The following is a 14,010-nucleotide window of genomic DNA, read 5'->3' as shown; positions in this document are numbered from 1 at the left end:
AACCTCTAATCTCATGAGTTTCAAGTCATCTTCACGAGCTTTAACACTTTAATCAGGATTCCAACCTCCAATAAAAAGATGAACTTGAATTCTACAATTTTCTAGAGATTAGACTCAATCTTATTGGCATATCTTTTGTCTAAATCCTCTAGAAGACCATTTTAGATGAATCACCTAAGATTTCAACTATTTCATTAATGTAGGAGATTCTATCACCCTCCCATTACCTTGGTCACCTCAAATAGAACATTACATGCAATGTGTTTGATTTTAGAATTTAAGCACCGATAAGCATCAACATCAACGCTCGAGGGAGCAACTGAAAAGCATATTCAAGCACGAGAGAGATTTGAAGAAGCAACTCAAGTACGTCTCGTCAAAGGGTCTCAATTCGACAAGTGTCAATTAGTAAGTCTATATACTCTTTTTCCTTATATAGGATTGAAAGTAAGAGTTTGTATTCTTATGTAGAACCTAGGCTCTTGTGTAGGGTTGAATTCATCAGACACGGATGCGTATGTGTTAGTCTCCATGGGAGCCTCCGTCGAGAATAAACGTAAGTACTTGGACCAGAACTGAGGTTGTTGGTCAGTCGATAAAAAATCAACTAAAGCCTTTTGCATGAGCATCTGACAGGAGTGTGCATTAAGTCCTTGTGTAGGGCTGTAAAGATCAGATATAAACCTATTAAAAACCTCTGATAGTAAATATAGGTATGGTCAATGAGAGTGCATCCGTCGAAAGTAGAGTAGGAAAACTGAACCACTATATATGCTTGTGTTTGCGATTGTAATTTGCGTACTCTCTATTCATGCTTATGTGTTTAATTAGTTAAATCATTCGAATGCTTGAATTGGATTGTATGTTAAATACTTAGCTTGTAAAGTACACACAAGTACACTATTGATTATAGACTAGCTGTTTCATTGGAATATCATGTGTGGTCTATACGATTGGACCCACTATTGTCTTGGAAGTCTTAGCGTTATTTTCCTTGATTAGTTTAAATAAGGCAATTGCATTCTAATTGGCATAATTTTTAAGTGGTTCTATTCACCGCTGGTTCCTCCCCCCCCCCGCCCCCTCCCCCCCTCTCTCTCTCTCTCTCTCACACACACACACACAACCATTCTTACATAGCTCCGTAAGCTTTCGTATAGCGTGGTGTTATGTTAGACAATTGACGTAATTTCAATGTTGCCCACTCGTGTTTAAAAACAAAAGAACCAAATGATCAAAGAATTAAAATAATCCAATCCGCGAGCCTTTTACCTGTCCACTTTCCATCATATAAACAGTTGTTTGGGTCAAGAGTCAAAGGCTATAAAGTCCTGGCCTCTAGGAATAATCTTTACTCTCTAGGCAGGATAGCACATCAAATTAATCAATCCATCCAAATCTGGGGAATCACTGTAGAAAAGTTTAACCTAAAAATCAGATTTGATTGGACAATCCTGACCTGCTGATTTGATTAAGTGAGGTCAACCATCCCACATATCTACAACAACACGGAGAGTGAATATCAAAGCTTTCTGTTGCCAAAAGGCCCTTGCCCCAACTCCTTGACCTTTAGAAAATTTTCTTCTTTTTTTTCTTGTGATTCAAAAAAAAAAAAAAAAAACCTCAAGAGTTAAAATATCAAAACTTCTGGCAAGCAAAACACCACCAAGTTCTCAATTGCATGACTACGGAAATGAGGAAAAACATAAAATGAAGCCAACATTTTCAAACATTTCAGAGTTGCCTTCTACCTATGGCCCACTTAAGACGAAGCACCACTGCGAAACGCTTGAGCTTTCTTGGGTTTCCTTGGAGCCAACCGAGTATCAGGCTGCAGCATCAACCAAGTAGGTTTGTTAGACCTAAAAGCAAAACAATGATTGACTATAATTTTCTCTTCAAAGACTCGAATGTAGAAACATTAAATCTACCATATGCCCATATTCAAAGGCCAAACAAGAGCAAACGTGTGTAATGTGGTTAATAAAGCTTCAGGATCTGTTTGGACATGGGCTGAATCATTTCTTAGTGTTGTTGTCATTTTGTATTTTTGCTTGGGTGTGTTTGGCTTATTAAGAAAATCTCATCTCCATGAAGTTTAAAAGGGTGTGCTTCTATTTTTCCCTTACTTGAATGGAAAGGGGCACATGCATTTTTTTTTCCCCTGCATATTCTGTAGGCATACATAACTGCAACTAGTGAAACAAAAAGGAGAGTAATTGAAGAATTTGCTTTTTATCTCCTCCTTGAAAGGTTCTTCCTTCTCAGACAAAATCAACTCAATATGACAAGGTGATGACATATAGGCTGGCAGAGCAAAGCACAGCATCTTCTTGTTAATACATGAGCACAAATTCACAAAGTGGACCAAATAATATTGATATATGAGATAAAAACTTATGGTTAATCCTTCCATGAGCATGGTACATTCAGCGCCTCTGCTTCTGGGCTTGATTCACCTGGATGTGAGAAACAAACAGTTTGTCCACATCCAAACCTTTCACCTGCAAATAACATTTATTATCATGTAACATGCCAAAGAAGAAACTAGGTGGGGTAGAAGAAGATGGTAATGAGCTTTAGTAAGAGAAATTAACCACAAGGATAGGGTACAACATACATCGGCGTTGCTCTCAGCATTCTTGAGCAAGTCCGGGATGAGGTTTGCAGATTTTGCTGGCCAGCGGCCCTGTCCATTTGAATGGCGGTTCTTTGCTTGGGCAGTGCGGCCAACACTGCCACAAAATCACCGGAAGGGAATGGCTTTTTAATGAGTGATTACATCCTCAAGATACCTTATCACCTTCACCAGGGGCAACTTTCTAATTGCATGGGCAGTTTCCCTGGTATTCTGATAAGAAAAAAAAAAAAAATCAAAGATGAGCAGACGAGGACCTTATCTTAGTCCTAGCATACCATAGAAGTGCAGGAACTATGATATACAAAAAGAAGATTGTCATACACATGGCCTGTTGGAGGCACCCTCCAAAGGGGGCTTTGAGGCATAAAGGCCAATTTGTTCCAAACTGTTTTTATGTTGTGCATTTTGATGCATTTTGGAAATCCCCGCCTCATCTCTCGCTTGACAAATTAGGCGCTAAAATGCTGAGTTAGCAAAAGTGCTTATTAGTTTTTTTGTCAAGTCAACCGAAAAAGCAGGCTTCAAACCCCCCCCCCCCCCCCCTTTTTTTTTTCTCGGAAATTCCGTTCTAAGGAATGGCATTAAACAGGCCCTTAAAAGCCAAGTGACCAGAACATAGGATACCCATAAGAAAATTGCACCATTATTATAGTTGAAATGCAGACAAAAGAAAAGGCATCTCAATGTAGTAAGATGGGATGCCAGACAAGGGCCAGACAATGGGATCGAATCGAATGTAGAATGACAGAGACTCTTCAACCCTATACATGGCATAGTTGTACAGCAATCAAGACTATCCCAATCCCTGAGCTAACTGTGGATAGAGATTAAGCTAAAAATTGAAATGAGAAGATAATATTAAAATTCAGAATTTTTTTCCTTTGAATTCAGACCGCTCACTGTTTTACCCTTAACCATCCATTTGGTAGCCCATTAATTGCATGGTTAGCTTCGCTTGATCAGTATGATTTTATGGCTATGCTCCATACACAAAGGGACCCACATTTTCAATTTTCTGGATAGTTGTATATCAGTGCGCCACATGTGAGGAGGATGAGTTACTACCATTTTTTAGTTGGAAAAAAAAAAATAAAAAATCTAACATAAGAGTCTGCCACCCAAGCCCACAGCAGCATCTCAGTTGCAGTACTAGGTCTCAATGAGGATGAGTAAAATGGGACATCCAGTACACCTGTGAGGATGGAAGTCCAAGTTGTACAAGTACCATAAATGTGGCATGTGTACGGTATATTCGTTCATTATGGACAACAATGGATAGGTCACACAACAAAATCATAGCTATGGAGCAATCCTAATCCCAATCATTGTGATTTTTGTTTTTTATTTTTTGTTTTTGTTGGGTATATGGCCCCTTCATGGTGCCTCGATCAGATAGTGATGCAGGACAATTAACCACTTGCTCTAAAAGCATAGAGCATGGCGAATCAATCCCTTTATCTCATAGCCCAGGCCCCACATCTTGTGGGTTAGTACCTCAGCCGAACCCCCCTCGTGGGCCCCACTTCACATGGGTTCCGCTTCACACGAGCCACCCGCATCACACAGGCTGCCCACCCCAAGTGTGCCCCTGCATCCCAATTCTCATAGGCCACCCTACTTGAGCCCAGTGTGAAAATGCCCCCACATTAGATAGCCATAGACATGGGGTATAGAATACGTGAGATCTCCCATTGTGCTTTCAATGAATTATTGTATACAACAGCTTTGTGAAGCAATCTACTGTCATGCATGTCAAACATTTGAACCATGTGAAAGACGGGCCACCCAATGAAGGTCATGTGCCGTGAAAATCCTGCCAACCAATGCATTAGATGGGCCATGTCTCTGCACCGAGTCAGACCATCTGATGTCCATTGGTTTCGAAGGCACAGCCTGCCCAATGCATGGTCTAGCTTGATTTTTACCCAATGTGACCTACACACAATGTGGTCCCTACCACCTTTTGCATGGATTGGATATCTACACAATGCTCTATAAAAAAGGAGCAAATTTGCATAATTTTGAGTAGATCACACACCATCTCAATTGATAATGAAAATTAGAAACAATTCAGCAAATATTCAAATTAGAACAGTGAAATTAAGCAACTCAGTAAGGCTTCCAAATTATAACCTGACAAAGATGGTCCTGTGATTCATAAAACACCACGCACTCAAGAATCTAACAGCGGCTGACCAAACATTGAAGTACACAGCAGAGTTGCAGCACTTGGTAGTTTTGAATTCATTAGCATAGAAAGGCAACATAACATGGAAGAAGCAGAACCCCAAAAATAACTTCCCCATGGTTTTGAAAATTGGCAACGGTACATAGGCATATTGTAACAGTATCGGTCATGGTCATCCCCATTACACGATAGGTAAATATTGATGCATAGGAGTTTCTTGCTCCCAAAAAATCCCACGACAATTCATATTGCCAACACTGAATTGTAGAAAATACTTGAGTTCATAACTTTGTATTCAAATCGAGAAAATTAGTGTAGCATAATTCATCAGAAATTTCCACATTGCTCGTTAATTTTGCAGCATGCTTCATTGACTGAAACATCTGCATGAAAAATATATTTCACGAGTGACCTCAATTCCATTAAAAGCAAAAAGTAGAAAAAACAATCAAGAGATTAGGCAGGAAACAAGACTTACTTTGGCAAGCATTATGATCTCATTAGCCTCACAAACTACACGAAAATAAAAATAAAAATTGACACATTTGTATGAAAAAAATTGCAAAACATAAACAAATCTGTGAGCAATTAGCTTCAGCTGAGAATTCCATTTAAAAATAATAACAATTCCTACTAGGAAGTTTCTACAAAATTACAATGGCATATGTGTCATCATTTACTGAACCTTTTGCCATTGACAAAGCTTACAAAGGTTCACCCAATAACAATGTGTTCAGTTCCCTGAAGTTTAAGAGAGACCTGCTCATATAGACAACAGGCCACTGCTTTTTTTTTTTTTTTTTTCAGGTTAAAAACCCCAGACAAAACAGTATCATGAAAAGTCAACATTTGGAAAAGTCCACGGAAAAGATAAAAAATCATCCTGAGATGATTAAAATGTCAAAAGAGGAAGCATTCCCGACAAGCAAAAACTGACCATTGTGGGAGAATGTGTGTTTGATCATATGCTGATCAAGAAAAAGAATGCTACAGCTCAAAAAATATGCCTAAATATGAGTTCCACTCTCACCAATCTTCACCAACCGGTTGGTTTCTCCAGAAGCAAAAAGGCAAACACTAGACTGCAAAGCAACTGGCTCAGATAACAAAAGACACCTTAACTTAAAGCTATAGAATCCGTGGCAACTAGAAGGACCAAATAACTACCAAGCTACGTGACAATGGCACTCTATTTTCTAAAAAAGAATTTTTTTTTTTTTAAACACTTTTACCTTCCTGTACTCATACATTAACAGTATCATATACTATCATATGGTTGTTAGTGCATTTTACTTAAGAGATACATTTTCCAATATCTCATATTTTCTTATATAACATAATTTTCAATATCATATACAAAGTAAGTTGGTACAAGTTGAAGGCTCTAAAGGGCAAGGGGAAGGCCAAAAAGGACATAGGTGAAGATGGTAAGAAAAGACTTGATGACCTATGGTCTAGCTGAAGTTATAGTCCTTGATAGAGTGGAATGGTAGAATAGGATTCCTGTAGCCAACCCCAATTAATTGGGATAAGGCATAGAAGACTTTCTCGTGGATCTCCATCATAGCTGGGGATGCTCTGGCAGAGTGTGATGGTTGATTCGGAGGCAGTTACGAGTTGCATGTGCCAGCATCTGTTAATCGTAAGTTAACCGTTGAAATTACTGGACCCACTGTCCATTGATAATAGGTCAAATCCATGTAATTTTTTATTGGGACCTGCATTCCAACTGTTTAATCTAGTTACTTGTGATTTCTTAGATTGTGCCACACTATGGAAGTTTTCTTCCCCAACATTTTAAGAATGGTGGTGACTCATCTACTGTGACTATGCCATAGTGGACATAAAGACCGGACTGTGGACTCAGCTTTGGATGGAGCATAACCAATCTTCACACCCGGCAGACAATACTGACCATCCATTTGGTAGGTGCCAATGGGATTCACAATGTCGGATCATCTGGATAGATGCACATGTGAGCCACATGTGAGAAGTACGAGTCACCACTATTTTAGAATACTAGGTTTCAATTACAGTGGTCATAATTTTCTATGTGCACAAGTAATGAAATCACATTAATCAAAAGTTTGAAATTTAGAGCTGTTAATCAAGTTTTGCTCTCTATCATCTACCAAATATACCTCATAATCAACGCCATGGAATACAAAGGCCACCCCACTCAGCAAGATTTCAAGCCGAGTCACAAGATCCTGACTGGGCAGGATTTGTCAAGTTGGACCATGGATAGGTCGACTCAACACGACTCACTACAACGCACTCAGGATGAGTCACTCACCTGGTCAAAAGTTACGAGAGGTAAGGATGCAACCAATGCACCAGCCACACTTGTGGTCCAATTATCTATGACAAGTGCTCCAATGCTATCAGAGCACTATTAAGTTATAGTGCTCCTAATTGTTGAAAATAAAATATGCACTTATAGAATGTCGAGAATGGCTTAAAGGCGCGTACTAATGTGCAGTTTTTTAAGATGGTCGAAGCCTCTCAAATGTGCAAGGTGCTACACTACCCTTGGGATCCAATTAAACTTGGCTTGATCCAGTCTTCCAGCAAGCTTTCATTGCTCAACAAAGACGCAGTACTTGACCTTGCACTATATGCCCGAAACGAATTGAAAATAAGGAGATGAAGTTGAAGTTGTTCCAGCACCCGACTCTTATCTTTTTTTTTTATAGAAGGATATTCATTATGCAGTTAATGAAATACACAATCCCAATGCAGTGCTAGTAATAGCAAGAAGCTTCTAGGTCAAGAGACTTTTTAGCTCCCCAAGTGGGCTTGGAGACTTTATAGTCTATCATCTACCCCATTGGACTTGAGGCCCAACAGATAATTCCATCTGGACAAGACTAAGTCACAATGGAGGCCCCACAGCACCGTGGGTGTGCTCTCTTTACTCCACTTCCAATGTGGGACTAAACAAGTTTCAAAAAAAAAAAAAAAAGTTTAGCAAAGAAATTTTAAAAACTATTTCAGCACTAGTTGCATCCGGTAACTTACACAGTTCAATAAATCAATCTAAACTGTCCATTATGTCTAGAACTCATTTCAAGGGCTACCATACTGACCTGATGACCGAATCCATCTTAAATTCATCAATATTGTTTGTAGCAATCCTTTTTCCAACCCATGGATGAGATGGTTTAGATCGCCTAATAGAAGTCAATTCTTCAGAATCATAAGAAATCCATGATAGGAACTATCAACTAGATGGATCAAATTGTTGGTTCGGCCTATTCTTGTATAAATGATGGTGACCATCCATCATAAGATGAGTGTGATATTTACATGGTTGCCCATGAAATCTGCATGGGACCTAATGGACAGTCTAGATCAATGGAATGGATTGTTTACGTGTCCCAATCAAACTAGGAGCACTACAATAGTGTTCTGAGAGCACTGAAGCATCTGTCTGTAATATCATCATTAAATCAATTAATCAATTTATCAAATATCTAAAAGAATCAAGTAAAGACCCAGACGAGTCATTGAGTCAACCCAATACAGGTAGACATCGAGTCTAGTTGAGTTGAGTTTTTGGGTTTTAAAACTATGCTTCCTGTTACCTATCTGAAGATGTGAACGGCGACCCAAACCACTCAAGAGTCCAGCTGAATAACTTTAACCAACTGTGAATCTTATGGCACTCTGTCGTATGCTCTGCCGCTACTTTGTTTTGGGCTCCAAGGGGGAAGCTATAATGCCGTTCATGCCTTCCCGACTTGGAAAGATTACTAAAATGCATCTACCTGAGATGCTCATTATGGACTGAGACTGAGTTCAGGCGTTCTAGATGACCATAGAACACACCCAAGCTCAGATGATTGGATTGGATCTACTTGCGGTGGATCGAAATTTAAATACAACATCAGTTGGTAACGAGCTGAGGACATTGAGCAACACCCTGCTGAGAACATACTTCAGATGTGAAGCACAGGCAGAGCCATGACCCAGATATCTACAATGGCACTTTTGCTCCTGTCCACCTTGCTGGAATTGGCAGGCAGTCTCGGAGAGAAGATAACCACTCAGGAAAAATCAAGACTCCTGAATTTTAGGCTGATAACCTTGTGCCAGCCTACCTTTGGGATGAGAATGCAAATGGGCAGTCCAAATATTCTGGGTCCCCTCGAATCCATGCCTGCAGCGATTGAAAGATAATGACAACAGCACAACATGAAGCTGGGATTACAAACAACATATCTAGCAATCTCGGAACAGTGAAAGACTGTGCCTCTTCCTGCATAGCCAGCAGCAGCGCAATGCAAACAGCAGCCCGGCCTAAACAGGCCTTGCAGCAAGCTGCGAATTCTGGAATGCACTTGGATCAAATGGTCCTCCCTAAAGAGACTACACCCAAGTTGCTATCTTCCAGGTTTCGATTAATCGACGGGCACATCATCTACGGTCCCCCCTAAAGGGACTACACCCAAATTGACATCTTCCAAGTTTCGATTGATCGGCAGGCCCATCACCTACTTTGACCCAATCAGGTCACCACCGTCGTAGGATCTCAATTTCATGATCAGCTCTTAAGTTCAATTCTTCATTTGTATTCAATCATTTACCAGTAATCCCCACAAGTGCAGCTCCCATGCTCAAACTTGTGGTATCTATTCACATCCCTCACAACAATATCCCTCTCCAAAGCCCTGCTCATATACTTGAAAGCCTCATGACAGTCTCTACATATCCTCAGATTCTTAACAACCCTCAGAGCTTTCCCTGGTGGGGCGGCCCCGCTCACCACCCCAAATGCCACCGCCAGCTTCTCGCTGTGAAACCAAAGCGCCTCCCTCTTCTCAGCTGCCTCAACCTCGTGCAGCACCACCTCCGATGCCTCCACGTAGCCCAGCTTTGCAATCTCCTCCATCAATTCCACCAGCTTGGCGTATATCTCGGCTGTCCTTTCATGCCTCCGGTCTCCTGCCAAGAAGATGTGCACTTCTCCACGCACTTCTATCCAGCTCCGCCCACCTTCCTTTTTCACCCCTCTGTATTTCATCATCGTCCTTACTTCAGCCATCTCAGGCCATCTCCCAGCTGCCGCATTGATGTTTGAGAGCATCACATAGGCTGAATCGTCTCGTGGGTTGTGCTCAAGAAGCTTATGGCCCACCAACCTGCCCATGTGGACCGCACCATGGGTTGCACAGGCGGAGAGCAGGGTACGCCATACCGCAGCATCGGGCTCAAATGGCATTGTGTTTGCGAGGTTCTCTGCATCCTTGAGTTGGCCTGCCCGGGCCATGGTGCCCACCACGCAAGTGTAATGCTCGAGCCCCGGTCGCACTCCATATTCATTGGTCATTGAATCAAGCCAGTGCTTGGCTTCAAAGACCAAGCCCGAGTTGCTAAATGCAGTGAGGATTGCAAGAAGGCTGAGCTCGTCGGCTACTAGACCATGGCTTGGCATCCTGTTAAAAAGCTCAATTGCAGAGCCTGAGTCGCCCTGTTGGGCGTATGCTGCCATCATTGAATTCCACCCGACGATGTTCACGCCCGGCAACAACCCATCAAACACCTGCCGCGCGTCAGAAACAAGGCCTGACTTCCCGTACGCATCAACCAACGCAGTCCCCACAACGAGGTTCGACTCGAGGCCCGCAACGGCAGCATGCGCGTGCAGGATCCGGCACTGCTCAAGAGCAGCTGCCTCCGCTGCTGCCCGCAGCGCACCGGACACGCTATACATGGTGGACCCCACGCCGGCCGATCTCATGCTTGCGAATATTGAGATCGCGTCTGCCGAGCGGCAGTTCTGCGCAAGGCCGACAATGGCGGCAGCATAGCAGACCTCGTCTCTGTGGGGAATTCCATCGAACGCCTTGCGGGCATCGTCCGGAAGGCTGCATTTCGAGTACATATGGACAAGAGCGCTTCCGGAGAAGGGGAGATGGGAAAGAGAGAGCTTGAGGGCGAGGGAGTGGAGCTGGAGGCCAGTGGAAAGAGAGGGGAGGGAAGCGCAGGTTTTGAGGAGGGTGGCTAACGTGCGCTGGTTGGGGAGGATAGGGTGGCGGAGCATGGAAAGGAAGAGGGAGAGGGAGAAAGGAGTGCTGGCATGGGCGGTGATGATGGACGTCCAGGATACGACGTTGGGCGATGGGATTTCATTGAAGAGGCGGAGGGCGTAGGAGAGAGTGGATGGGTTTTTGGAGTAGAGAGTGATGAGGCTGTTGAAGATGGAGAGACCGGTGGTGCCTGTTTTGATAGCCCGCGCGTGGATGGGGCCCGGTGAGCTGGTGGGCCCCACAACGGAAGGTGGTGCTAGGTCGCCCTCGAGCATGTTAACGGCGGCCATGGCAGACGCATTCTTGATGGAGAGGCGGGGATGGTGATTTAGTTTGAATTTGGCAGATGGTTCCTGTAATCTAAAGTTCTGTGGGGCCCACTGCATGTCCCGTGAAATCCACTCCGTCTATCAGTTTCTCCAGACTGTATTATGATGGGAGCCTGAATATGAAGCAGATCCAAGATTGAAGTGGGCCACACCACAGGAACAGTGAGGATGTAAACGCCCACCTTTCAAACCTTCCTGGCGCTCACCGTGACGTTTAAATGCCATCTAAACCGTTCATAAGGCGATTCCCACCGGATGAAGGAAAAACACAAATGCCAGCGGGATCCTAACTTCTGTGGGCCACAAGAAGATTTCAATGGTCGGCTCTGAATCCCCACCATCTCTTGTTGTGTGGCCCACTTGAGTCTTGGATCTGACTAATTTTTTGGGCTCCCATCGTGACATAAGCTGGGAAAACTGATGGAGGGAGTGGATTTCGTACGGACATCTCCGTAAGCTTCATTGAGTGTCCAACTCAGGCCCAAGTCCAGATTTCAGTCGTCCTCTTATTAGGCTTGCCTTCAAGCCAATTAGATGGGCCGGAAAAGCAACAGAATGGGCCTGATTCTAAGAAGGTTTTGATGGTTGACGGCCTTTTTCCTCTTTTATTTTTTTTCAGTGGTGTGGCCCACTTGAGTCTTGGATGTGATTGATTTTTGGGCTCAATCCTAAGAAGAGGAGAGGAGTTGCTTGTTACCCCGTGTTCGAGGTTTGTGAGAAATCCACGCCGTCCAGCTCAACTCATACTAGAAATGAGCTAAAAAATTAAAAAAACAAAGGTAGATCCAAAACTCAAGCCATGTGTCTGAAATCAATGGGATTGGTGCCTACTATTGAAACACTCATGGGGCCACATAAGCTTCAAATCTAGGGTTGAAAGTCAGACGGGTTATGCCGGGTTGGTGCTCAACCCTAGCCTAATCCAATATTCCTGTACTTCAACCCGTGCCCAGCCCAACCCAAGCTCAGGTTGGAAATTCTCAACCTAAGCCTAACCCAAAAGGGTGCTAAAGTAGATATATGCTAATATTTTCATTATTACATTAGTTTATTATATTTTTAATATAAGTTTTATATTTTATACCCATAATTGTATTAATTATATATATGTAGTTATTTATTATAACGAACATTTTTTTCTAAACAAACAAGTTAAAATATAGGACAATTATTCCTTTAAAAGTCGTATTATGTATCAAGCAATCTATTTGGAAGAGAGAAATCCAGTGTATCTTGTTAGCTTGAGTCATCAGAAATGACGTGGACTAATGAAACTTGATGGCATTGGAATTTCCTATGCCTTCAACATAGGCGATCTATACTCAATTATAATTAGTTTATAAGGAACTTATATATTGGTTAGGTTCGAATTGGGTCGGGCAACCTAATACCTCAACCCGACCCAAACTCAAGTTTTATTGGGTTGGTGTTTGTATGGCCTATGCCTGAGACCAAACCCTATACCTCTTGTCCAAGTCCAACCCATTGTCCAGTTGGTCACGGTCGGTCGGGTTGAACCCGCCCAACTTTCAGCCCTACTCAAAGATTCAGTTCATTTCCGTGAAGATGGTCCGCCCAGAGGCTCTATGGATCCACTTTGATATATGGGTTTTATCCATGCTGTTCATCTGTTTTTCCATATCATTTTAGATCATGAGCCTAAAAATAAGTCAGATCAAAAGCTCAAGTGGTCCACACCACAGGAAACAATGGTGATAATGATACCTACCATTGAAACCTTCTTAGGGCCCACCGTGATGCTTATTTTCCATCCAAACCATTCATAAGGTCACATAAATGTTGATGAGGGGGAGAAACAAATCTTAGCTTGATCCAAAACTTCTGCAGCCCCCAAAATTTTTTTAATGCTGGGTGTTCAATCCCTACTGTGTGGTCCACTTGTGCGTTGGATCCGCCTCTGTTTTTGGATCATTCACTGAAATGATCTGGAAAATTTTGTGAATGGCATAGATAAAATCCATAAATCATGGAGGCCCTCACAGAGCCATTACCTAGACCGATGCCATGCGGGCGGGAGCAATCGGCTCCCTACATGTACAGCCTGACAAACTCAAATTCTGAAACAATAATACTCAGGCAAAGTGATGGTTGATTCACACGCAAACATAAATAAAGGTTGATCATAATGCGTTGAAAATAATAAATAATATTTTAAAAAATAATAAAATAAATTAAGAAAATATGAATTATTTGTTTGAGTTCAAGTGTGACTGTGTTATTTAGCTTGAAAGTAAATATGCACTTCTTGGACCGCATCCCAAATGTAATAGAAATCTTAGTTAATTGACCTTCAAGATATAATGACCATGGCCCAATTCCAACAGTGCACTTGTTGTAGATAGGCAAATTTTGATAAGATGGAAAAAGAAATCGTTGGCATGAATGATTTAACCAGTAAGAAAGAGTAGTTGAATATATAGACCATAATTAGGTGCAACCACCCGAACAAACACATCTCTCATTTGAAATTCACGTAAAACCCATAGTGTGAATATACTCGAGGAGCGTGGAACATAACCGTTAATGTAAGTGTACTATCAGTCCTCACATACACCTAGACCTAGCCCCACAGCACATGTCAATTGTTGAAAATTAGTGGTTTTTTTAAAAAAAGATATTTGAATTTTCAAAATTTTGAGAATTTCCCACCAAAACGCTTTATGAAATTTTTGAATGCAAAAGTATGGTGTGTGTATGTGTGTACTTTGTCCCACTTCGGAAATGAAAAGAAAAGTTTTGTAATTTATATGAGAACTTGTGAAGAGTATTCTTACTTGAAGTTTTTGGAGGAGGTGATAC

At 41.9% G+C, this 14,010-nt stretch overlaps 1 protein-coding gene and 1 non-coding gene across 2 annotated transcripts; both read right to left on the bottom strand.

Moving 5' to 3' along the window:
• Positions 1-4,667: 4,667 nt before the first annotated feature.
• On the bottom strand, positions 4,668-11,631 carry LOC131245776 (pentatricopeptide repeat-containing protein At4g33170-like). Its single transcript, XM_058245460.1, has 2 exons — positions 8,417-11,631; positions 4,668-5,212 (listed from the first exon to the last, which is right to left on the bottom strand). The coding sequence occupies exon 1, from the start codon at positions 11,245-11,247 to the stop codon at positions 9,415-9,417; it is 1,833 nt and encodes a 610-aa protein (XP_058101443.1). The 5' UTR covers positions 11,248-11,631; the 3' UTR covers positions 4,668-5,212; positions 8,417-9,414.
• LOC131247750 (small nucleolar RNA snoR74) lies at positions 5,492-5,621 on the bottom strand. Its single transcript, XR_009172021.1, has one exon. It is a non-coding gene; the product is annotated as a small nucleolar RNA snoR74 (small nucleolar RNA).
• Positions 11,632-14,010: the final 2,379 nt, after the last annotated feature.

The sequence above is a fragment of the Magnolia sinica genome, chromosome 5, assembly GCF_029962835.1.
Source record: "Magnolia sinica isolate HGM2019 chromosome 5, MsV1, whole genome shotgun sequence".
In the NCBI taxonomy this organism is placed as follows: Eukaryota; Viridiplantae; Streptophyta; class Magnoliopsida; order Magnoliales; family Magnoliaceae; genus Magnolia; species Magnolia sinica.
This window is presented reverse-complemented; position numbering and strand designations above follow the sequence as displayed.

Bases quoted from the DNA above. Each gene is read 5' to 3' on its own strand.
- LOC131245776 (XM_058245460.1), bottom strand. From the start codon at position 11,247: ATGCAGTGGGCCCCACAGAACTTTAGATTACAGGAACCATCTGCCAAA.